Here is a 25,898-nt window from a genome sequence, read left to right on the forward strand (position 1 = left end):
ATGAATGGATGACTCGGTGGGCAGATGGATAAATGGATGGATGGATGGATAGATGGATGGATGAAGATAAGAATGGCAGGTTTGTTGGCTGGTTAAATAGAGATATACAGTAGGCTGATGGTTGGATAGATGAATGAATGAATAAATGAATGACTGAACAGATGGAAGGATGATTAATTCGATAGATGGTATGATGGTTGGACAAGTATTTGCACGATTAGGTTTTTTTTTTGGCTGCACAGATAGATGGATGCAAGGATAGATGCTGGATAAATAGCTGGATGGATAGATTGATGGCTGTATCTATGGATTGATGCATGTATGCACAGTTGCTAAAAACTGTTGAATGTTCGGATGGATAGACGGCTAAATGGTTGGTTAGGTGGACAAATAAATAGACGGATAACTGCACGGATCTGTCACTGAATAAATATAGGATGGAGAGTTTAGATATATGTTTGTAAAATATATGTTTATGGATGGATGGATGGACAAATAAAGGGTTGTATAGATAGACAGGCAAATGCTGAATAGATAGATGGATTAGAAAAGATAGAGAGACATATGGATGGAGGGATAGATAGATGGAAAAATACACGGTTGGTTAGATGGACAGGTAGATGAATGGATGTGTGAATACCTTTGTGGCCAAAAGACGGGTGAGGTAAATCTCAGACACCATCTTGCTGCTGCGGTCGCCTTCGCGCTGGTCTGCGTGCTCATGGTTTTTCACCAGGTGCCACAGCTTGGTGCCAGTCTCCTGGTCAGGGGTGATCATGGGCGCTCGAGAGCGCAGGCTGTCCGGACTGCTCGAAGTCCTGAGCAAACTCTCTGTATCGGAAAGGCACATAAAACCCACACAATGTCAGATAATGACAGATCATATCCTGGTACACAATGTACCTTCAGTGAAGAAAATTACTGTCTGGAGTCGTTGTCCTTTTTTAAGGTTCAGCAGAGAGAGAACAGAGATTTGTCGTACTGAGTATTAAAATGTCGATAGAAAGAACAACGTACAACAATCTTTCTTATTGTAAAGAGTTTTAACGACTTCTTTCCAACCGATGCTTTAGTTCAGCTGTCAGCAGCCATTTGCAAGTGATAATATCAGGTCTTTGAGACTCCTTTAACCGTCTCTTTGGGACTAAAACTGAACGAAACGGAACAGCGATAAATTCAGTAACGTGGCAGTGATCAGGACTTTGAGATGAATGAATTGACCTTGTCACACTGATTCGCAGACGAACTGCACTGTTTTTCTGAGAATTTAGATCAATAGAACTGGAGCTGGATCAGTGAAAAGAGGCAATTTCTTTGCCAAGACAGCATATGATGGGTAAAAGGAAAAGACAAGAATGTGTGTCTTGCTGGAAGTTGATGAGAGAAGAGAAGAGAAAAGAAGAGGAGAGAGAGAGAGAGAGAGAGAGAGAGAGAGAGACAATATCGTACCGTATCTACTGAGCGAGCGCGTAAATGTGAACGAGTTGGCGATGTTATACGCAGACACTTGCTTCTGAACCAGAGCCACCACTGAGCCATCTGTCACCTGCACAAAAAAAGGGAGGGCGGAACAAAAAAAAAAAAAAAAAAAAAAAAAAAGAGACAAGAGTCAGTAACTAATACAAGAGACATCTGTATCTGTCACATGTTTGTCAGAGACTCAAAGTTGTCCAACCTGGTAATGCGCCAGCGTGTTCAGACGCTTCCAGTCACTCTCGATCTTCGTGGTGACATCTTCGTCTTGAAGGATGATTCTGGTGAGTCGTCCTTGTCTCCATTCTGATGAAACAAAAGGAGAACGAGAGTCGGTGAACTCTGATCGAAAGCTAATCAGTAAACGGTCGTTTATGCTAAGAATGGATCTGTTGACTTATTAGGGTTCTTGTACAAGTAAGCTATAAACCATAAGCCAAACCTAATCCTAAAGTAATGTCTGAAAGTAACAGGTGCCGAATCTGTGTGACATTAAAGCCACGTTCACACTGCAAGTCTTAATGCTCAATATTTTGCTCAGATCTGATTTTTTTTGTTTGTCTGTTCACATTACCTTTTAAAATGTGGCCTATATCAGATACCAGTGTGAACTGTTTGCTGTTTCGAACCGACCCGCATGCGCAAACGAACAATAACAATGACGTCACACTCAGCACGCCGTTGCACTAAAGTTGGCTAGCCCAGTGTTTTGAAGACATTTACCTCAGAAGACGTGTTGATTCGTTGCGACTCTTATTAAGGAGAAATATGCTGCGAATCTCTCCCGCGGAGTGAGGAAGAGGTGGACAGTTGAAGTGTCCAATGGAGTTATGAGATTTGCTCTCAAGTTATTTTCAAAACTTTAGATTGGTTAATAACTTGTAAAAATAACAGACCCAAGTGGGGACTGACCAATAGCATCGATATGTGAAAAAATATGAAATTGACAAAATTTGGACATACGAGGTTTCCGCCCGACAGCGAAGATATGGAAGTGGTCTGAATCTGATTTGAAAAAAATCAGATCTGGGCTAGATTTGAGTGTTCACACTACTCCTGATGAAGTCTGACCTGGTCACTTGACCCCAAAAATATCAGATTTGGGCCACTTTTACCTGCAGTGTGAACGTGGCCTAAGACCCAAAAGTGGGTGTTCTCAAGCTTAAAAGATTAAAGAAATATAAATCATAAGCGAGTGATTCGAAAATAGCAAACGGAAATGATGAAATGTTGGGCTAATCTTCGGCTCCCATATCTCCACAAATCAACAAGACCACATCATATGATGGCTGTTATGTTACATCTCAGCAGGAGGGATTTTACTTTGCTCTTGTCGCTTTCAGTTAACATTACTGAACACTCTGGCTTAATAATAATGACTTTCTACAGTATGCGGTTAAACCTATAGCTGTGATGATAGCAAAGAGTAACCATAGGCTTCAATTGTTATTTATTCTTGTTGCCATGGCTACATTTCAAGATTACTACATACTGTTACGAACTATGTGTTAAAGCTGCGATTTGACCGGCTCTACGTTAAAAAAAACAAAACGAACCTACCAAAACATAACATGTATGGAATGTTAATCATTTTATGATTGTTAAAGGTTTCGAACAATGCATGAATAAACGTAGAGAAGACGTGATGTGCTCGTACCGAGGTCCATGTCATCAGCCTGTGGTCTCTGTGAGTACGGGATCCCTTTATACACCGCATCCAGCAGCTTATCTTTCACCTGAGTCACTGTGTCACAGTTCAGCACCTTTACGGGGACCTCCGTACCTGCGTCTCCCTCTGGAGGAATACACATCAGAGTCTGGGGGACAGAAAGAAAGCGATGGAAGAGGATGACTACAGGTTTTTAGTCAGAGTGCAACAAGAATTAGAATAGAAATCAAACTAAAAATAAAGAAGTGACCTCAACGCATTTGGCAACACCGAAGACGCACGGTTTAAATAAAGACTTCTCAAAGGTGAAGGTCTCTACAGATTTGGAGGCTGATTTATCCTGGCCCACACCGATCAATCCACACACTATTTCAGTGCGATTGATCAAAACGTCGGTATAAATGTTAACCTCAAAATCGCCGCTGAATAAGGTTTGCCGGCACGCGGCATTCGAGGCGTGAAGGCTTTTAGAAAACACTGTAAATGAGTTACAAATGAGAATATGTGGTTTAAATGGAGGTGAAATGGAGATATGATCAGAATAAAAGTGTTATTTCTGTATCATGACGTATCCAGTAGGTGCTTTCAACTCTTTTCAGTAGTACACAGGTGCACCATTGTGTCGCCGGAATGGAAATCTACTTAAGGGACATTTTCAGTCAACATTTCTATCAACTGTGAAGATCGAAACATTTGTGCTTTTGATTTATAGAACTTTTCTTTAAATATATTGCCCCTAGTAGTAAAAAAATAAAGCAAACTTATGAATAGGGAGGCACGGTGGCTTAGGGGTTAGCACGTTCGCCAGGGTTAGCACACCTCCAGGGTTGGGGGTTCGATTCCCACCTCCGCCTTGTGTGCGTGGAGTTTGCATGTTCTCCCCGTGCCTCAGGGGTTTCCTCCGGGTACTCCGGTTTCCCCCCCCCGGTCCAAAGACATGCATGGTAGGTTGATTGGCATCTCTGGAAAATTGTCCGTAGTGTGTGATTGCGTGAGTGAATGAGAGTGTGTGTGTGTGTGTGTGTGCCCTGCGATGGGTTGGCACTCCGTCCAGGGTGTATCCTGCCTTGATGCCCGATGACGCCTGAGATTGGCACAGGCTCCCCGTGACCCGAGGTAGTTCGGATAAGCGGTAGAAGATGAGTGAATGAATGAATGAATGAATAATAATAATAAACACTATACATAAGTGATTAGATTAGAAAGGGACACACTGGGGAGCTAGAGGACTGTTCGAACCTTTCACTAATGACCAAGAAGCAAACTGAAAAGCAAGACGCAAGTGCCAACTGTATTGTACTAATGACCCGATTAGCACTGCACCCAGGGCCTTTACAGGAATTTACATACACCGACGGCCTTGTGTGAACACCCTCGCTGTGTAAATATATCAAGGTGCTTGACAATCCTAATCACCAGCAACATCCTTAATGGAATTTGGCCTGAGCTTAAGGAGAGATGGCAGCTCGAGAGAGAGAGAGAGAGAGAGAGAGAGAGAGAGAGAGAGAGAGAGAGAGAGAGAGAGAGAGAGAGAGAGAGAGAGAGAGAGAGAGAGAGAGAGAGGCAATATCACATTGTGAGAAATGGACTGTAATTGTATTCCTCTTCTTCCACAGCAACTTGTCCGTGCTAACTTTGTTTTTATTTATTAATGAAAGGACGTATCCGTATATAGTTACCTTTAATGTTGTGGAACGTTCATGAATTAAGTTATCGTTTATGTTTTAGCAGCGATAAACAATCGTTCCTTCACCAGACTCTGGTCATGTTACAAAGAAACCCTCTAATCTGATGACTGTCCCATGCTGGAAAACTCTTTGAATAGTATTTGGACCAGGGGCGGTTCTAGGATTTTATCTTTAGGGGGTTTTATCCCTCAGTGAGAATTTAAAACAAGAAGAGTTTTATATTATATATTATATGACTACATAGTAAGCCAAAAGTTATGGGATTATTTAAAATGGCAAAAGTGGACACCAAATTGTTATGCATGATGTAATGATGCCAGTCTTGAATCAGATCATTTCATGTATGTGTGCATTCTCTACAAACAGTGTGTCCAATGAATGCAGTCATTAATAAAAAATATTCACAAGACAAAGACCAAATCAATAAATGTTATTTTTATTTAGTATTGAATGGATTGTTTGCATTAATATTTTGTTTGTGGTAATAAGAATAGTGAAATTTCACTGCTTTCGGTTGCCGTCTTTGCGGCTTTCCGCCGATTAACGTTATAGATAAACGCCTGCAGCTCTGACTGCGCGTGCACGCTGTGCGTCCCTGTGCTTCTCCGTTCGAATAAAGCAGACAGCTGATGATGCACTTTTGAAAGACTACAACGCACGCGCGTAAAAGCAAAGTAAAAAAATCGCTCTTGGATCAAACTGATAAATAGTTTTCTTTCCCATCGACACGTCCTGCATTTTAACCTAATTTTGATTGTATATTTATGAAAGTAAAAATTCTACTTTTAGTTTTAGGGTGGCTGAGATCACAGACAGGGGGACTGGAAAGAACCTGTAAGAAATTACAGAAATTGCACCCAAATTCCACTCCAAGGTGCACATCTAAAAGAGCTCATTCCTAAAAAGGTTTAAGTATCATAAGGTAATACGTTTAGGACTCTAATAAACTGTGTTCATTCTAATGTTACTGCACGAAATATTGTTTGAACATTCAGTATTCACATACAGTATATACACTGATCGGTCGGCGCTGTTTCTGTTACTGTTTATTGTCTTTTGTGTATTGCATTTTTTGTACCTTTTGTATTGTCTTGTAACTTTGTGTCTGCACTGTCTTTTGTCCTGCACTGTCTTTTGTCCTGCACTGTCTTTTGTCCTGCACTGTCTTTTGTCCTGCACTGTCTTTTGTCCTGCACTGTTTGCACCAGGTTGCACAGATGGACTTTATGTGGCTAAGACTACTTACAAGTCTTTACCCCTGTCTTTGTTTTATGTATCACCTTGATCTTGATTCAATTATAAATATGGGAGCGGCAGCAGGACATTAAGCATCACCACGAACAAAGGGTCTACGTGACTGCGATTACCATTTAAAGTGACCACTTGGTTGATAACAATTGTAACAATACCAAGACAACATTTAAAGACAATCAGCTAGACAACAAGGTGTAGCCCAGCCATTCGGGTGACATTCAGTTCTTACACTCAATACACATTCAAAGCGGAACTTCATTTAAATTACCAAAAGGGAAAACTGTATATAATGCTTATTGACTCCGATGAACCCAAAGTACGTCATGTATTTTGTCACTGCTATGCTGGAATAAACTTCTTGTTCTTCATTAAGATCTTCAACATCATCGTCTTATTTTTGCACTACGCATTTTTTATTTCTTACACACCCTTTCCTGGAATGAGGCCTAGAACCGTTTCAAATTTAAAAAAAAACACTCTGAAGACTTGGTCAACCTACCAAATGTTTCATCTGGATGTTTATTCATAGGTTCAGTGACAGCACCGCAGTTACAAGTGTCGATGAATTATGCAAATATTGTTTAATTCCGATAAATTGTCTTTAAACCTATTCGAGCTTTTAATGGTAATATCTTCATTCATTCATCTTCTACCGCTTATCCGAACTACCTCGGGTGACGGGGAGCCTGTGCCTATCTCAGGCGTCATCGGGCATCAAGGCAGGATACACCCTGGACGGAGTGCCACACACACACACACACACACACTCATTCACTCACGCAATCACACACTAGGGACATTTTTCCAGAGATGCCAATCAACCTACCATGCATGTCTTTAAACCAGGGGAGGAAACCGGAGTACCCGGAGGAAACCCCCGAGGCACGGGGAGAACATGCAAACTCCACACACACAAGGCGGAGGCGGGAATCGAACCCCGACCCTGGAGGTATGAGGCGAACATGCTAACCACTAAGCCACAGTGCCCCCCTGGTAATATCTTAATCCTGAAAAATATGACTCCTTCTGCAGGCCATTCTGTGGACCTTGACCTTTCCAGAAGCTCCCTGAGGAGAACATGTTTCGGACTAAGTGCTAAGACATCTGCATGACTTCACTGCTTATCGATTCCACCAAGCGGATCCTTGCTGAATAGACCGGGATTGAGCGGTTACTGATCTCCCACGGCTTTAAACCGAGATGACTAAACTTCTCCTTCTCTCTCGATCTTTCTATATCAAACAAAATCCTTGAAACCATTTTGCTGGTTTCGTGTGAAGACTTTTTACCTGGAGTATTTTTGAAAGGTGCGAGTCACGTGTGTTTAAATAAATCAGTAGTGGTTTAAAGTGCAGGGTTTCCTGGCAGAGCTGTTTGTTAGGAGCCCAAGCCAAAGGAAAAAAGTCTGGTCTACTATAATAGGCAGCATGATTAATCAGGAAGGTTGTGGGTTTCTTTTCTTCCCCAAATGTAATTTTAAACCTTAAGGGTCTACTACTTCAACATAGCGTTCAGTTTTTCCAAGAAAATATTAAAATTTTTGTTACAAAATTGTCGTTACGATTTTCTCCAATCCAAAAAACAAACAAACAAAAAAAAAAACAATGGTTACCAATTGACACCTTGACTTAAAATCTCCTTATGAATGAATAAATGTCATGAAGAGAAGAAAACAACAATGTTAAAGGAATGGATTGATTAAATTGGCAGCAAAGGCCATTTGTAAAAAGTGCTTGGACCCCGATGACTAATGTTTGGTGCTATTATTATTGGTTCATTATATGTTCATACTTGAATGTCATGAATAATTGTTACACATAATGTATATATACACTCACCGGCCACTTTATTAGGTACACCTGTCCAACTGCACGTTAACGCAAATTTCTAATCAGCCAATCACATGGCAGCAACTCAATGCATTTAGGCATGTAGACATGGTCAAGACGATCTGCTGTAGTTCTAACCGAGCGTCAGAATGGGGACGAAAGGTGATTTAAGTGACTTTGAACGTGGCATGGTTGTTGGTGCCAGACGGGCTGGTCTGAGTATTTCAGAAACTGCTGATCTACTGGGATTTTCACACACAACCATCTCTAGGGTTTACAGAGAATGGTCCGAAAAAGAGAAAATATCCAGTGAGCGACAGTTCTGTGGGCGCAAATGCCTTGTTGATGCCAGAGGTCAGAGGAGAATGGCCAGACTGGTTCGAGCTGATAGAAAGGCAACAGTAACTCAAATAACCACTCGTTACAACCGAGGTATGCAGAAGAGCATCTCTGAACGCACAACACGTCGAACCTTTAGGCGGATGGGCTACAGCAGCAGAAGACCACACCGGTACTAGTAAGGTGTACCTAATAAAGTGGCCGCTGAGTATGTATATGTATATATAGGCCTACAATAGTCACACTGATGAACAACAAGAAACAGTTCAGTGTGATGTCAGTAGATCACTATAAGACAAAAAAAATATTAGCTGATGTTTTGTGTCATTGTGTTCACAAAATTTCAGTTAGATGCTCAATTCATGTGGGAATGTGCTGATTAAGACTGTAGTGATTAAAGTGTTGGTCTACAGATCGGAAGGTTGTGGGTTTTAATCACCAGCTTGGTACACCAAGCTCCCACTGCTGGGCCCCTGAGCAAGGCCCTTAACCCTCAATCACTCAGTTGTATAAAACGAGACAACATGAAAGTCGCCCTGGATAAGCGCGTCTGCCAAATACCGCAAAAGTAACTCCACCTCCTGTTACTATTCCTTAGCAGGTTAGACTGCTTCCTGTTACTAGGATTAATCTCCTTCTTATATAAAATTCAGTGATAGTACTGCAGAAAGCGGGCATCTTCATCCCTTCTGCCCTACATGCACTCTTCTTTCTTCTGCCCTCTCTGCATTCACCACACGACCCGTCCTCATCTGTCTGATGGGTGCCGGCACTCGGGAAGGCATATATATTTCAGCGGCAGTAGAGGAGCTGAAACCTTAGTAACTCATCTATCATAACGGTGTAGAAGGGAGCATGCGCCGAGCCCGGAATAGCAGCGGGTTTAAGCTAACCTTCAGACTCCACCGGCTGAATGTTAATGGGAGTAAACTGCGCTGCTCGAAAACACTCCCATCGATCCGGCGACCCGTTATAGCGCAGGTTGTAAGATACATCATTTGCTCCCTTTTTGCTCGGGTGTGTATTCGAATATCGAACCGAAGTCAAACACCTGGCCCCAGCGGATCTGCCGGGGTGATGGGGGAGTAGAGAGGAGGAGAAGGTGGTGGTGGTGGTGTTAGTGGTGGGGGTAGGGGATTGGGGGGATTGTATGATGGGAAACGGGAGAGGCATTATGGGAGGTAAGAGTGCGTGCGCACACACACACACACACACACACACACACACACTGACCAGCTGCTTGTAGTCGATCTGCTGTCGGATGAGCTTGTCTTCGCTGAGAGAGTAGCGCGCCTCTCCGGTGATGGCGTCGATCGGCCCTTTCTCCATCTGCTGCTTAATAGCGCAGTACAGCATGAACAGCGGCTCTCCTGCACATTCCTGCAGAACGAAAGGCAAAAGATGCGTGACGACAACAACCGAGGAAAACACTTAAAGGGTCAAGAGACCTCGATTGAACGGCACTTAAATGCGTCGTCTTCTTTTTTAGGAAGGAACAAAAAAACAAATGGTGTCAAGACATTCTAATGCAATTCACAGCTAGAAAAATTGGCACGGTAAGTAAAAGGTACAGAAGTCGGGAGAACGGGAGGGAAGAGTGGAGCACGCTGAGCGACCAGAGCTCAGAGAGACTGTAGATGCCCAATCACGTTCCTTTTTCGATGGCATTTGCGAGGAGCGAGGAACTCGCCAATTATCCACTTAAAAGCTATTGATGACTAAGCAGTGATACTGAAGGAAGGCTGTTATTTAGTCCTTAGGCTAGATCAGCTTGACATTATTAATTACAGCCTGACATCTTGATGCTCACTCGGCTAGGCATGCACACAGACCCTGAGCGGGGGAGCGACGGAGAGGGAGAGAACAACTGAGACAGGCAGACAAAGGCGACGGTGCTGACAAAAGAATGATTAGATATTCCGGCGCAATTCTCGATTCTGATTGGCCGGATCAGATGGTGTCGATTGTTTTTCCAGAACGGCAGCACTGACTGGTTCAGGCTGTAATTCAAATCAAAGGTTTAAATGAATGCTGCTTGTTCTACAATGTTACTGTTTCTATGGTAACCAAGGATCTGTATGGTCTGTGTTACTATACATAAACACTTATATAATCTAAGTATGGATGTGTTTTAACTCAAAACAAGACGTTTAATATGAAAGTGAAAGTCTTGATGGAAGAGGAGTAAAAAAACTACTGTTTCATACAGAAACCAATTCATCTTCTGGCTGTTTCGCAACAAACTCTTGGCATCATCTGCAGACCAAAGCCATCGTGTTACCATGAAGAAAAAACTACACTGAATGAAGATCCCTAATCATTTCTATGTAATTATCCCTATAGCCAGGGTAGAAGGCCAGAAGACTTTAACCTCTGCACTAATGGGACTTAAACATGCCTGGCCTTCAGCCATCACTGCATTCTGAGAAGCGTTTTTCTCCTGGAGCACACAATGGGCCCGATGTTAGAAATCCGAACAGGGGTCCGTCTGGGCAGTGCCGCTGCAGCTTTTGGGGTATGTTGAGGGGGTCAGGGGGCACCTGACAGGAAGTGGGTTTGGAAGAATGCCTAGTTGGTCGCTGAGGGATTGTTTTGAGTCTGGGGAGAAAGTGTAGCATTCCTGAAGCTAAGCCTGAGCCAACTCTGCAGATGCCAGATCTCAGGCCCGTACTCAGTGTTTTATCAAGCTTTGGAAATGGAAAATAGATCCAAAGATAAAGGGAGAAAGAAATCTAGAGAAGAAAACGTGGCAAACCTTGAGGAAGCGATGCAGAAGGAACGTGAACCAGTTGGTGAGCATTTTCTCGGCCACGGATTCTGTCCTGCAAAAGAAAGAGGCAGCGTTGTCAAACATAAACTTTCAGATTTACTGTCATCGCTGTAATTTAGCTTATCTTTAACATAACATAACCTTTGAGCAGAATCATCTACTCTGAGATGGGACTCCTTACCGTCGCAGAAGCAGCTTGGGATGGTTCCGGTTCTCCAGGTTCTTCTCGATGAGGTCAGCCAGAAGCTGCTTGAGCACCACGGTGGCATACTCCATCCTACCCTGCAGCGCCGCCATGAGAAGAGACGCCACGTTGCCTCGGTCGCGCATGGAGAAAGACCTTTGGCCCTCCAGAGTGTGGATGAACATCAAGAGGAACATCTTGTTATGGAGCAGCTGGCTGAAGAGACGCAAGGCCTTCTCGACGTTCGCCGGAGACTGCAGAGAAAGAGAAGGAGGAGGAGGGAGGTAGATAGCTGGATTAAATAATAGGAGAAGCAAAGAACAAATAACGATTCAACGGAACGAATGAAGCGGTTGAGAACAATGGAACGAATGAATGCGCTATTTTTCGCTTGACTGCTTCCTGAATGCATGTCATTCCTGAATTCCTGAAAGGGCTCGTTCTTTCCTGCTGACTATTTTCAAAACAATTTTTCAGAACGCACGTCACTAGACGCCTATTCCGTGGGGTCTTTGCATGGCTGCTGGTTTCGGCACGTGTCAAAGGTTTTAATTAAAAAGCAAGCAGAAAGCGGGATGTTTGCTCTGAAACACACTACTGAGGTAGCACTGGAGCTTAGGGAAGCTTTTTAAAGCACATCCTAGGGCTTTTATCCTCTTCTTCTCCCCTCTGGTGAAGGATTAAAAGAAAAAACAGGGAGGAGGGAGGGGGTGGTGGAAAGAGGATGAGTTCTTGCAACCGACTCACTGCATAAATAAGTGTCAGACAACACCAAGGGATGGACAGACAGACAGACAGACAGACAGACACTAGGGAGAGGCATTATTATTATTCTTGTTTTTACTCACATCGAGCTCCTTTAGAACCGGATGCTCCTCGATGCCAGGGAACATCACCCTCATCGTGTAGGTACGGTATTCCAGGAACGGGATCTTCACGCCGTCCATGTCATTGGTCAGCTCTTGGATGTCCGTCTGCAGTTCGGCGAATGCTGGAGGACGACAAGGTCAAGTGGGTATAGTTAGCAAACCAGCACCGTAAAACTCCAGGCAAAGAAAATTCTGGGTTATCTTGGTGACGTTTCACACTGCTCATACTTAACCCGGGTTAACATTTAATCCCAGCATTTCATAATCTGTCTTTTCACAGTGTACACTCTTAAACCTCGGATTCTTATTTACATATTTGCACGTCACCAATCACGATTGGATAAAAAAAAAAAAACAAACAAACAAAAAAAAACAGCTTGCTTTTGCATCAGTAAGAAAAAAAAGGACAAATCTGCAGTTAAAAGTTGTGCTCAAAAGTTTGCATACCCTGAAAGAAATGGTTAAACATTACCAGTTATTTTGGAAAAAAAAAAAATATATGACCAATAATGCAAAAGATTTTTTCTTATTCAAGGATAGCAGTGTTTCATAATCCTGGGTAAAAAGTAGTGCTTCGTAACTCCACCTCTAAACTCTGTGCGAGACGTTTCTCTAAATGACGAGAAAAAGCCTCTTGTGTGTTTATGTGAGAGGAGTGAAATTGCCCTCAGTGCAAAATGTGTAAACTGTACTTTAAAGACTAAATAAATCTCCCAGATCCAAAACAGCTCTAACTTCTGCAACTGCTAAAAGTCTAAATGCAGAAATCCCAGAAATAAAGCCAGCTTAGAAAAGATGAGCACATTATGGCATGACCCAGTTCAATCACACATCTCTCTCACACACACACACACACACACACACACACACACACACACACACACACACACAGAGTGAAGAGCGGAGTGTGAATCCTCAGACAATTTTGCAGACAGAATCTGAGTGGATGAAGCAGATTAGCAAGTTTCTTTTTTTGCAATCAACTCTAAAGTACAGGTTCAGGCTTCTTCTCCCACATTAAAGCATTAATGACCAATTATAAAGCTTTTAACTCCCGATTATGCATGAGTTTGGCAGTGTGACTGTGATACTGTAACTACCTGAACCACTAACACTCCAGCAGCGAGCAGCTAGCAGCTAATCCGCGCTTCAGATCTACACTTAGTGAACACTTTTGTGAGCAAGCAGCTGGAGGAATTTGGAGGTAAATTCTTTGCATAAAAGGGATGAAGGAAGAAAAATATTCATATTTGTTGAACCTGGCGTCAAGACTGTGGATATAAACATCAGAAACCTTGACAAGACGGTGTTCTTTCTTCTTTCTTAACTCGTACTGTATCACGAGCAAATGAACGACAAACCCTAAACGTTTGAGCGTAAAAAAAAGATTTTTAAAAGACAGACGAATAACCTCTGAATATATTATTAGCCTTATTTAAAGGATTAGTAGCTTTTACCCATATTTACTTATTTAATAACCATTTAGCTAACATTCAAGCTAGCGAGCAAGCTAACATTAGGCGGCATAGAATAATTTAACTACAATCATAGTTAGCAAACGAGCTAACATTAAGAGCCAAATCTGTTAGCAAGATAAGCTAGTTACTTAGCTGCTGTAGTGATACCCTATTTCTGGAACATCAGTATATTTAAAATCTTGCTTCACTTATATTTCTATTACCATCCATACAAGTCAGCCTTATTAGGAGGCAAAAGATTGAACATTAAGATACAAAAACCAAATGTGCTAACAAGCTAGTTTAAGCTAACTAAAGGAAAATAAATCCACAAAGTGGTTTATAAATGTTCTATTTATCAATTTTTTTTTTTTTATCATCAATTGTGACCGGCAAGGTACATTCCCTCAATTTTTTCAATATACCACCTCTGTAGGAAAAGGAAAAGGGCTAATTTCTGGTCCAGAAAAAAACCCTCACACCAAAATTAAGAAACTCATCAATTTTTTTTTTCAGCTTTTCTGTAGTATTTTTTAAATTATTGGGAAAAAAAACTTTTTATTTAAACCTTTTTAGTTATTTATTGTGTAGTTTTTCAGACGGCACCTTTAAGAAAAATATTACGTGTAAATTTTATCAAAGTATCTTAAATTTTCATGTTCAGATCATCTTAACATAATTTAGATTTAAATTTATATTTTAAAACCAACAGTAGCCTGTGAATATTTCTCTGATATGTGTACAGTATGTATGTACCACCGGTTTGTAAACCTCCTTACCTTCCTTGCACTCCAGAGCTACCCGGGACTCCAGGTTATCCATCTGGAGCTGAAGGCGTTTAAGCGTGCGATCCGCGTCCCTCGTCTTCCTCTTGTAGGCGATGAGGACGGCGATGATGGCGATGAGGAGGACCCCACCACCCGCTCCGATCCCGATGATGGCCGGAAGCGTCAACGTGCTGTCTGAGTAGATGTGGAGAGTGCCGGGGGAGTACTCCAACCCACCAACCAGAATCTAAAAAAGAAAAAAGGGAACATAACTTTAACACATCCTGGATTCTCCCAGAAATCTTTCAAGAATCTCCCTGGATTCTCCCAGGAATCTCCCTGGATTCTTCCTGGATTTTCCCAGGAATCTCTCAGAATTCTTCCATGAATGTCCCTAAATTCTCCCAAAAATCTCCCATTAATCTCCCTTTATTATCCCAGGAGTCTCCCAGGAATCTCTCAGAATTTTCCCTGAATTCAATTATCAATCTCCCTGGATTCTCCCAGGAATCTCCCTGGATTCTTCCTGGATTTTCCCAGGTATCTCTCAGCATTCTTCCATGAATGTCCCTAAATTCTCCCAGAAATCTCCCAGGAATCTCCCTTTATTATCCCAGGAGTCTCCCAGGAATCTCTCAGAATTTTCCCTGAATTCAATTATCAATCTCCCAAGATTCTTCCAGGAATCTCCCTCGATTCTCCCTATATTCTTCCAGGAATCTCCCGAGATTCGCATGGAATCTCCCTCGATTCTCCCTATATTCTTCCAGGAATCTCCCTAGATTCTCCCAGAAATCCATTAAGAATCTCTCAGAATTCTCCCTGAAATGTACCAGGAATCTCTTAGCAATCTCCCTAGATTCCCCCCGAATTAACTAAATAAGACACTGAGCTAATATTAAACATTAATAACTAGACATGCTAACAAGTAAGCTAGTTAATACTAAACTTTAGCCTCAGTAAAATATGCACTTTTTAATTTTTCAAGGAACAAATTAGCTAACATTCAAGCTAGTTACAATTTAGCAAGCAATTTAGCAACCTAACTACTATAAGATTATGCTCAGATGCTCAATTTAAACTAGAAACCAAGTTAGCAAGCAAGCAAGTAAACATTAGTCTATTAACTAGAATACTGTGTAATTTAGGAGCCAGATATGTTTTACTTGCAACAGTCAAGCAAGTTAACATCAGCTTTGATAAGAAGCAAGAGGATGAACATTAGGCTAACTATGACAATGTGTAATTAATACTAGGCACTAATTTTGCAAGCAAGCTAGTTTACGCTAATTAAAGGATTTTTTTTCTTCATGTGACTGAATTTACAACTTTCTCAAGACATCTTTAAAAAAAGAGACCTTAAAAGAAAGCCATAAAAAAGTAGCTATCTAGCTATGTAAGCCATTTTATTTAAAAAATAAATGATACTGTGCTTATAGCTAGCTATGGCCAAGTTAAGCTACTGTATGTTTATAATCCCAGCTGGCTACATAGAATATATTTTACTTCAGATATTATGTAATTTAAGTATGTCATGAGAAGCCAAGTTTGCTAGCAGGTTAACTAGCATAACGGTGGTGTCAAGTGAGATGTTGCTAAAAACATAACTTATCTTGCCCTGTTATGGACCGACGAACTCTCGCCACTCAGAAAGCTCATTCGCTGGGACGAAGCTCTAAAGAGTCGACTTTAACTTTATATTTCACTGACTAAGGTTTCTGGTTCAGTTGCAGAACTGCTGACTTGCTGAATTGAATGATACGGATTAGATTTGTTTACCTGAAGCTTAAAAAACCCCTCTGCTCCCTAAAGGCAGCTAAAGCGGCAACACGGTCGGCACCGATAGCTCATGAGCTTCGCTTCGACTTAATAACTGCTTTTTGTGATGCAGCTCGAATCCCACACAACAATTGAATCCCTGAGGATTATAATCAATGGTAAATGATGTGATGCTGTTAAAAACACCATGAGGGGGATATGCTAACAATCAGCTCAGCTGGCGGTGTGGCAAAATATATCACTGCCAAATGACAAATAGCAATTACATAATATATTCCACAGACGGAATAATACAGTGTTGCGCAGAGGTCATTTATTATGTTGTCTACTAGATGTTAAAGGAGGAATTCGAAAGGCTAGCAAATTCAGTGCGGGGTTCTGACATCGCAACCGAATAGCGACGTGTGGCGGCATCGTTATATTATTTTTATGTCCACCTTGTCTTTCCAGTTTTTTTTCTTGGTCACTGTGTTGCCATAACAACCGTCTTGCTGGACAGACATCTAACTCGGTTACTACGTTTCGTCCACAATCATGGCCGTGGACCGCCCGGTCAACTTGACAGACGTGTCAGACGACCAATGACGACCTAAAATCTTGTAAACAACAGATGTCTCCAGTGTTCGAATTTTGCTTTTACTCTTTCTATTATGGAATTTATGCCTGTTTTTGTTGTGTTCATGCTCAGTATTGAATGTCTTTGTCATGTCCCACTCCGCAGTGGTGTTAATAAGAAGCTCAAATGAAAATAGACACTCGGGACTTTAAGAAAGTTTAGTGTTTCATAAGTATTTCTGGTTTCCCCTTGAATACTAGTTGCAGTATATTCATAGAAAAGTAAAAACTAAATAAACTAAAAACGGTTATTTAAATACCACACAAATGTTTCTATCTTCATGTTTCTATCAAACCCGTTTCTGCTCTCTAAGATGCCCCAAAGTGCTTGTTCATAATCATCTAAAATCAGAAGGTGTTTATCCTCAACCACTAAAACTCTGTGTAAGGTTACCAACAAAGACGCACGTCTCACACTGAAATCCAAGAGTGTCCTGAATGGGTTGTTGCTATAGGAACAACATCGTATTCACTGGAAGACCTGTCAGAACCGTGCTCTTATAGAAAATCCATCGAACATTCAACACTTTGCGACCAATAAGATTAGAATATTAAAGAGTTAAACAACACTGAAAAGAATGCAGTTATTTTCTGCATTGTTAAACAGAAATCTGAGGTTAAGTAGGAATGTTTACTTCGGGTTTAAATCTGATGTGTATAATAACACACAAAAAAAGTTTGTGATGACTGAAGATGAACGCAAATGCATTTGATAGAATGAAGTGAGTCTGAATTCAGACCAATGCTGTGCGTGGACTGGGAAGAATGACAGGGATTCGGACCACAGGGAATGTGTCTGGTGTGAAAGCCACCTCAGGGGTTTGAGTATGGCATGATGTCATATCCACAGCAACAATATGAATAACTTTTCCCTTCATCTACTGTAACACTCACTCACTCATTTTCTAGCGCTTATCCGAACTACCTCGGGTCACGGGGAGCCTGTGCCTATCTCAGGCGTCATCGGGCATCAAGGCAGGATACACCCTGGACGGAGTGCCAACCCATCGCAGGGCACACACACACACACTCTCATTCGCTCACGCAATCACACACTACGGACAATTTTCCAGAGATGCCAATCAACCTACCATGCATGTCTTTGGACCGGGGGAGGAAACCGGAGTACCCGGAGGAAACCCCCGAGGCACGGGGAGAACATGCAAACTCCACACACACAAGGCGGAGGAGGGAATCGAACTCCCAACCCTGGAGGTGTGAGGCGAACGTGCTAACCACTAAGCCACCGTGCCCCATCTACTGTAACAGTGAAATGGATAATGTATTCATTTTCCATTCCCTCCATGAGTTTTTTCCTTTTTGGCCAATTACAATGGCCTAATTCCAACTTTTGCTAAGAAAGCCTGATCTTTGAGAATATAAGCAGCCCCCTGGTTAGATACGGTGCACCACTTACATGCCAATCACATGACTTCATGAAAAGCCGCAGTGGCGCAGGTGGAACCTATAATGAAGCTCTGAGCAGAAAGTCCTAGAGCGCTGCTTAGAAACGGCGGTCGACTGCCGAGCGGTTATACGGAACTTAGCCTTTCCCTGGTCACACGTCAATTACGTGCGGCGTCCTGTCGGCTTTCCTAACGACTTTCACCTTTCCGGTGCTGCGTGGCTGCATGAATTATGGAGGCAGGGGAAGAGCGAAGAACAAAGGAAAGCCCAGAGAGCTGTCGATATGTGTCAGGTCATTAGACAACTGATTTCTGCGCACTATTATGCTCTCTATCATTCTTGCTCCGTCTTTTTTCTTCTTATCTCTCTTCCTGGCATTAATAGACAGAAAAGGTAGGAGAGAGAGAGAGAGAGAGAGAGAGAGAGAGAGAGAGAGAGAGACAGAGGGAGTGTGTGTGTGAGTGAGAGAGAGAGAGAGAGAGAGAGCGGGAGAGGGAGACAGAGAAAGAAAGAGAGAGGGCGTGTGTGTGCGAAAGAAAGACAGAGAGAGAAACAGAGAGAGAGAGTCTGAGAGACTGAGAGGGAGAGAAAGATAGAGACTGAAAGAGCGAGAGGAGAGCGATGGAGGGAGTGTGTGTGAGAGAAAGGCTGAAAAAAATGAGAGAGAGATGGACAGGGAGTGTGAGTGAGAGAAAGACAGAGAGAGAGCGAGAGAAAGACAGAGAGAGTCTGAACGACAGAGGGAGAGACAGAGACTGAAAAGCGAGAGGAGATAGATAAAAAAAAAAGAAGTGTGTGTGTGTGATAGAGAGAGAGAGACAGAGAGAGAGGGAGAGAGCGAGGCAGAGAGGGCGTGTGTGCGCGAAAGAAAGACAGAGAGAGAAACAGAGAGAGAGACTGAGAGACTGAGAGGGAGAGAAAGATAGAGACTGAAAGCACGAGATAGGAGAGCGATGGAGGGAGTGTGTGTGAGAGAAAGACTGAAAAAAACGAGAGAGAGATGGACAGGGAGTGTGAGTGAGAGAAAGACAGAGAGAGAGCGAGAGAAAGACAGAGAGATTCTGAATGACAGAGGGAGAGACAGAGACTGAAAGAGCGAGAGGAGATAGATAAAAAAAAGAAGTGTGTGTGTGATAGAGAGAAAGAGAGAGAGAGAGAGAGAGAGAGAGGCAGAGAGGGAGTGTGTGAGAGATAGAGAGATAGAGATGAGCCGTGACTCAGAAGAACCTCCGATATCTCACTGGATCCTAATCTCCTCTTTGATTTGCACCCGGCTCGTGACTCCTCTCATCGATCCACAGGGAGTTGGATGCCGTGCTGAATTAGTCGGGCAGATGGAATCTGAGAGCAGTGCTGAAGAAAGAAAGGGGCGGAGACTACGGCGCTGGGTGGAATTGATCCGTTTTAATGACGCTGAATGCCTAGGACTGTAATTACAGGGATACCTGACAGCATTCTGACAAATATTTACGTTCAACAAGAAAACGCAGCAGCGAACCACAGACGTGTTTTGGGTTCCTTTTGAGCAGGATTCCTTTCCGTCACTCCTCTTTCCCTCCCTCCCTTTCTCTCCGTCTTGCTCACACGCTCGTCCTCACCACGTGTCGTGTTTTGAAAGGACTCGTCTGGTGGCTGGAAGATTCTTAGGAGAAAGTGCTCGTATCGGATCGGACCGTCTCCCTAACCGTAACCTTTACATGTCGTGGATTAGCATAAAAATAAATCCATATGTAACAAATCGCACGACATCCAGCTCTGTTTTAGGATTTGATTTGATGAAGTGAGATGTATGCGGTTCTTTCTGTGCTTCCTTAAATCAGACAAATCAGCGGTTCTGTCTGCTCGAAGCCGAACATCCATTTTCTGGTGTGTTTATAAGCGAACACTGTGAAATAAAAGCACGGTCGTAAATTCTGTGTCGATTGCAGACGTGGTGCGTTGTGACTTTACGACTCACCAGAACACGCTGCTCTCCGGTGAGGTCTGGCGAATCACATAGCAGCTGGGACTCAGAGACGGTTAGCAGACACGGTGTTTCTCCTATCATTACGGAGTAGTTCAGACGGGCGTTCCCCGGGGCGGGAGGAATCAGGTTTTTACCCTGAGGTAAAGAAAACAGCATGTGTATTAGCATTAAATACTACTAGACTTACTTCAATTCAATTAAATCTAATCAATTAATCAATCAATGAATAAATCCAAATCAATAAGAAAAGAATGGCTACCTTGAGGATAATTGGAGATCCAGGCTTGACCTCCAGTATCCCGGCGTTCCCGAGTGGGTCGAAGGTGGGGTTGGGGTAATATGTAAAGGGAGTCCCGTTGAGGACGAGGAGGGAGGACACGTGGTCCAGGATGAAGCCGAACTCGTCCGGATGAATTCCGTTCTCGGGGACCTGACGCTTTGTGTAGACGATAGGAGGAGCGAGGCAGGTCATGGTGGTGTCATTCAGCACCGTACACACCTGAAGGAGAAGCGGAAACATTGTTTATGACTGATATAAATATATAATAGTTTTAAGTAAGAGTTAATATCAGTTATAACTAGACAGTTAGACTTGTATTACTCATGGTGTATGGCCATTCTTAACCCTGCTTTTAACCCCAAGTAGAGGCAGGTTTTACACATGTAATTTAGAAGCTATGAGTTATGAAGCATGGTTATGGTTATAAAACATTAACATTTACAGCATTTGGCAGACTCTCTTATCCAAGGCGACTTACATTTTAACTCATTTTATACAACTGAGCAATTGAGGGTTTTAGGGCCTTGATCAGGGGCCCAACAGTGCCAGCCGGGTTGACCTGGGATTCAAACTCACAACCTACCGGTCAGTAGTCCAACAACTTAAGCACCAGCCTACCACGACTTTTGCAGTGTTAACCCAACACCGTGTAACCGAACGTGTGCAGTGTGAAATGATGCAGTGTTAAAATGTTACGACTGGATGCTTAGCAACAGAAACCCAATCAGAAAGAACAGCACCTGCCCCAACACATAACAAACAAAGTCTCTTATCTTGTGCTTGTCGCTCTCATGTAAAAGGAGGCGTGGCCTCGCAGCCTGTCATAACTTAGGATTCTCTTTACCTAGGTTTTATCTCTTAAATTAAAATAGTGTATTGTTATTAAAACAAGAAGCTAATGACAATTTTAAGATAAAAGTAAAACCCACCCTGTTTTATCATCCTGAGTAGCATTAAATGCTCAATATGTACAGTATAAAACACTTGCTTTGAGTGAACGCCACTAGACATGCTTTATTACGCTTTGTCTGTGAGCGTCGCATGATTTTACCTCAAGCACATCTGGAATCGTAACCTCCTGCATCTATTTCCAACCATATTCATTTTCTGACATGAAATTAAAAGCTTCTCTCTCCTGCCTTATGCCCTCCAGATCTTTAATAAATGTAAAACACATGGAAGGTTAGTGATAATTAGCCTCCAAAACCCAGAAGGTCGTTTCGGTGGTTTTCCTGCTACAGAAATAGCTGGAGGGTGTGTGCTTACGTTTGTGGTCTCCACTCCGCCGTACTTGGCCCTGACTTTGGGCTCCTGGATGGTGAGCAGGTGCGTTCCGGTCACGGTCAACGCCGTGCTGCCGCTGCAGGGACGAGACGGAGAGAGATTGTGTGTATTGCTTATCATTTGTATTCTCAATGCATGCGTGTGTGTGTGTGTGTGTGTGTGAGTGCTCACTTGATGATGCTCCAGTTGGGCTCGATGCTGAGGATACTGGGATCCTCTGTGTAGATGTAACGCAGGTCGCTGCTGATTTCAGCTTTGTCTATGAACAGCTTGATGGACGAGGCTCCCGGGCCCTGAGCGGAGGCCGGAGTCACACACACGATCTCGTGCATCGTTCTCCTTTATGAATGAAATACAAGGATTTTATATATTATGTCTATTTTCCATGCAAAAACTGCTGATCTTATTTAATTAGAGGAACTGCATTGGACTCAATAATTAGAATACATTTTCCTCATGTTTAATGTGGCTTTTATACCGGTCAGTCCCAATAAAAATAGGCGTGGCCTCAGTGTCTCTCAGATCCAGGAAATGGAGGCAGAGCCACTAGTGAAAGGAGGCGTGGCCTTTGTGTCTGTCAGTATCAGTGAAGGAGGCGTGGCCTTTGTGTCTGTCAGTATCAGTGAAGGAGGCGTGGCCTTTGTGTGTCAGTATCAGTGAAGGAGGCGTGGCCTTTGTGTCTGTCAGTATCAGTGAAGGAGGCGTGGACTTTGTGCCGGATACTCCATGTAAAAGGAGGCGTGGCCTTTGTGCCTTTCTCTCCATGCAAAAGGAGGCGTGGCCTTTGTGTCTGTCAGTATCAGTGAAGGAGGTGTGGCCTTTATGTCTGTCAGTATCAGTGAAGGAGGCGTGGCCTTTGTGTCTGTCAGTATCAGTGAAGGAGGCGTGGCCTTTGTGTCTGTCAGTATCAGTGAAGCAGTCGTGGCCTTTGTGTCTGTCAGTATCAGTGAAGGAGGCGTGGCCTTTGTGTCTGTCAGTATCAGTGAAGCAGTCGTGGCCTTTGTGTCTGTCAGTATCAGTGAAGGAGGCGTGGCCTTTGTGTCTGTCAGTATCAGTGAATGAGGCGTGGCCTTTGTGTCTGTCAGTATCAGTGAAGGAGGCGTGGCCTTTGTGTCTGTCAGTATCAGTGAAGGAGGCGTGGCCTTTGTGTCTGTCAGTATCAGTGAAGGAGGCGTGGCCTTTTTGTCTGTCAGTATCAGTGAAGGAGGCGTGGCCTTTGTGTCTGTCAGTATCAGTGAAGGAGGCGTGGCCTTTGTGTCTGTTAGTATCAGTGAAGGAGGCGTGGCCTTTGTGTCTGTCAATATCAGTGAAGGAGGCGTGGCCTTTGTGTCTGTCAGTATCAGTGAAGGAGGCGTGGCCTTTGTGTCTATCAATATCAGTGAAGGAGGCGTGGCCTTTGTGTCTGTCAGTATCAGTGAAGGAGGCGTGGCCTTTGTGTCTGTCAGTATCAGTGAAGGAGGCGTGGCCTTTGTGTCTGTCAGTATCAGTGAAGGAGGCGTGGCCTTTGTGTCTGTCAGTATCAGTGAAGGAGGCGTGGCCTTTGTGTCTGTCAGTATCAGTGAAGCAGGCATGGCCTTTGTGTCTGTCAGTATCAGTGAAGGAGGCGTGGCCTTTGTGTCTGTCAGTATCAGTGAAGCAGTCGTGGCCTTTGTGTCTGTCAGTATCAGTGAAGGAGGCGTGGCCTTTGTGCCGGATACTCCATGTAAAAGGAGGCGTGGCCTTTGTGCCTTTCACTCCATGCAAAAGGAGGCGTGGCCTTTGTGTCTGTCAGTATCAGTGAAGGAGGCGTGGCCTTTGTGTCTGTCAGTATCAGTGAAGCAGTCGTGGCCTTTGTGTCTGTCAGTATCAGTGAAGGAGGCGTGGCCTTTGTGTCTGTCAGTATCAGTGAAGGAGGCGTGGCCTTTGTGTCTGTCAGTATCAGCGAAGCAGTCGTGGCCTTTGTGTCTGTCAGTATCAGTGAAGGAGGCGTGGCCTTTGTGTCTGTTAGTATCAGTGAAGGAGGCGTGGCCTTTGTGTCTGTCAGTATCAGTGAAGGAGGCGTGGCCTTTGTGTCTGTCAGTATCAGTGAAGGAGGCGTGGCCTTTGTGTCTGTCAGTATCAGTGAATGAGGCGTGGCCTTTGTGTCTGTCAGTATCAGTGAAGGAGGCGTGGCCTTTGTGTCTGTTAGTATCAGTGAAGGAGGCGTGGCCTTTGTGTCTGTCAGTATCAGTGAAGGAGGCGTGGCCTTTGTGTCTGTCAGTATCAGTGAAGGAGGCGTGGCCTTTGTGTCTGTCAGTATCAGTGAATGAGGCGTGGCCTTTGTGTCTGTCAGTATCAGTGAAGGAGGTGTGGCCTTTGTGTCTGTCAGTATCAGTGAAGGAGGCGTGGCCTTTGTGTCTGTCAGTATCAGTGAAGGAGGTGTGGCCTTTGTGTCTGTCAGTATCAGTGAAGGAGGTGTGGACTTTGTGTCTGTTAGTATTAGTGAATGAGGCGTGGACTTTGTGCCGGATACTCCATGTAAAAGGAGGCGTGGCCTTTGTGCCTTTCACTCCATGCAAAAGGAGGCGTGGCCTTTGTGCCGGACACTCCCAGTAAAAGGGGGCATGGCCTTTGTGACAGACACGCCCAGTAAAAGGAGGCATGGCCTCTCAGCCTTACAGAAGCAGAGACATTACTTTTGGAAGCTTCTTTTGGGATTAAAGCTATTAGCACAGTATTGATTTCTGCTCTTTTTGATTTCTTGCATCATATTTCACTGTGTCGTATCTCACATCTTGTGGATACCGCATGCTAAACGATGGTATATTTAGCCATTACCCTTCAGTTTATCAGCCATCCAATGAGAGATATAAACTCTAACTTGCTTCTAAATGATTACACACGTTACAGTTATGCTTTAAAAAAAGACTAAATTATATACACTGATTAGAGCAACTTAGTAAAAGCTCACAGCTTTTAAAGCTCACATTTAAAGCATAATGACCTGAACTGCTTCTAGCATACAGCTCCACCTGCATGTCACCTCTCCTTATCTGTGTGACACTAGTCTGAGATGTGAGACGCTGAATAATTCAGCAGGATTTAACTCGTGCATGTGATGCTGATACCGAACCGGTGGCTGTGAGCATCGTTATACTCGTTTATATTGTATACTCGCTCCAAACATTACCTCTTTAGCTCTAATGCAACACTAAAAATCACAGAACCCGTCTCTGCTTCACCGAACCTGACGAGCAAATTTTATTTGCATTGCATTTTTGCTGATGTAATCCTTTACCTGTGCGCTGTAGCACTGTACGAGTCTGTTTTCGGCGCTCAGCGTTTGTGCCGGATTTGTTTTCTTTTTCTACGCTGAACAAATTGAACTTTTTGTCCCTGACTGATGTCCTGAATCGCAGCAGGACGAGTCCACTCATGCAGGGCGGTGTGTGATTACATCCAGCCATGCAGCGGCGCCCCCGTGTTCTGCCCCGCTACGACATTTACTCTAACTGACAGACAGCAGTATCAGTGTGGACTTTTTTGTGCTGCTCGGTCTCGTACTGTATATTTGTCTCATCATGACACGCAGCAGTGAGCATGAGAAAAGAAAAGAAGAGAAGAGAAGAGAAGAGAGAGAATTCTGACTGCAGAATGATCAGTTGATGAACTCCTCACCTGACAAACACACACGGCTCCTGAGCCAGGAACACGGTGACTGCGCTGCCTGCGTCCAGATGCCGGCCCGAGATGGTCAGCCTGGTTCCTCCTGATACGGGTCCTTTATCTGGCTGCACACGGTTAAAACTGGGTGTCTGTCGAGAAACACACAGATCCAAAATCTTGATCCTGCAAATAAACTCAGACAACCTCAAATCTTCTTCTTTTACTTTCGCACCAATTAACTTCATGTCCTGTTTCAACACATCGATATAGCTCCACTTTGGCCTTCCTCTTGACATCTGGCGTAAAACGTGCCAAATGAAATCCGGGCATAGAACGTGGCCTTTATTATCGCCACATACACATTGTTAGGACTCTGCCCGGACTCTGGCCACGTGCATTTGTTTATGTTCTTCGTCACGTGACTGCCCCGCCCCTTGTCTCTTCCTGCCCGCTTCCACACACCTGTTTCCCATTGTAATTACCTTGTCTATTTAACTGTGCCGCGTTGCCTTGTGCAGCGCGGAATCTACTGTTGTTCTGTCTTTAGTCCGTGTCCTGTTTAGTGTTCTTATGTTATTAAATCCTGTTTATTTCACCATCCTGCATCTGGGTCTGTTCTTGATCTGTTCTGTTCTCTGATCATG

The 25,898-nt window shown here is 43.5% G+C and overlaps 1 protein-coding gene across 1 annotated transcript in view; it reads right to left on the reverse strand.

The window, feature by feature from the left end:
• plxna3 (plexin A3) overlaps positions 1-25,898 on the reverse strand; it is a 197,180-nt gene that overhangs the window by 8,586 nt on the left and 162,696 nt on the right. The window contains exons 15-28 of the mRNA XM_060880759.1: positions 25,267-25,403; positions 21,802-21,969; positions 21,613-21,706; positions 20,326-20,565; positions 20,058-20,201; positions 14,312-14,546; positions 12,055-12,197; positions 11,204-11,460; positions 11,008-11,074; positions 9,486-9,632; positions 3,131-3,290; positions 1,676-1,779; positions 1,450-1,546; positions 641-831 (exon numbers count right to left, since the gene is read on the reverse strand). Of these exons, the coding sequence (XP_060736742.1) occupies positions 641-831; positions 1,450-1,546; positions 1,676-1,779; positions 3,131-3,290; positions 9,486-9,632; positions 11,008-11,074; positions 11,204-11,460; positions 12,055-12,197; positions 14,312-14,546; positions 20,058-20,201; positions 20,326-20,565; positions 21,613-21,706; positions 21,802-21,969; positions 25,267-25,403 (2,184 nt within the window). The remainder of the gene's footprint in view (positions 1-640; positions 832-1,449; positions 1,547-1,675; positions 1,780-3,130; positions 3,291-9,485; positions 9,633-11,007; positions 11,075-11,203; positions 11,461-12,054; positions 12,198-14,311; positions 14,547-20,057; positions 20,202-20,325; positions 20,566-21,612; positions 21,707-21,801; positions 21,970-25,266; positions 25,404-25,898) is intronic.

The sequence above is a fragment of the Tachysurus vachellii genome, chromosome 11, assembly GCF_030014155.1.
Source record: "Tachysurus vachellii isolate PV-2020 chromosome 11, HZAU_Pvac_v1, whole genome shotgun sequence".
Classification (NCBI taxonomy): Eukaryota; Metazoa; Chordata; class Actinopteri; order Siluriformes; family Bagridae; genus Tachysurus; species Tachysurus vachellii.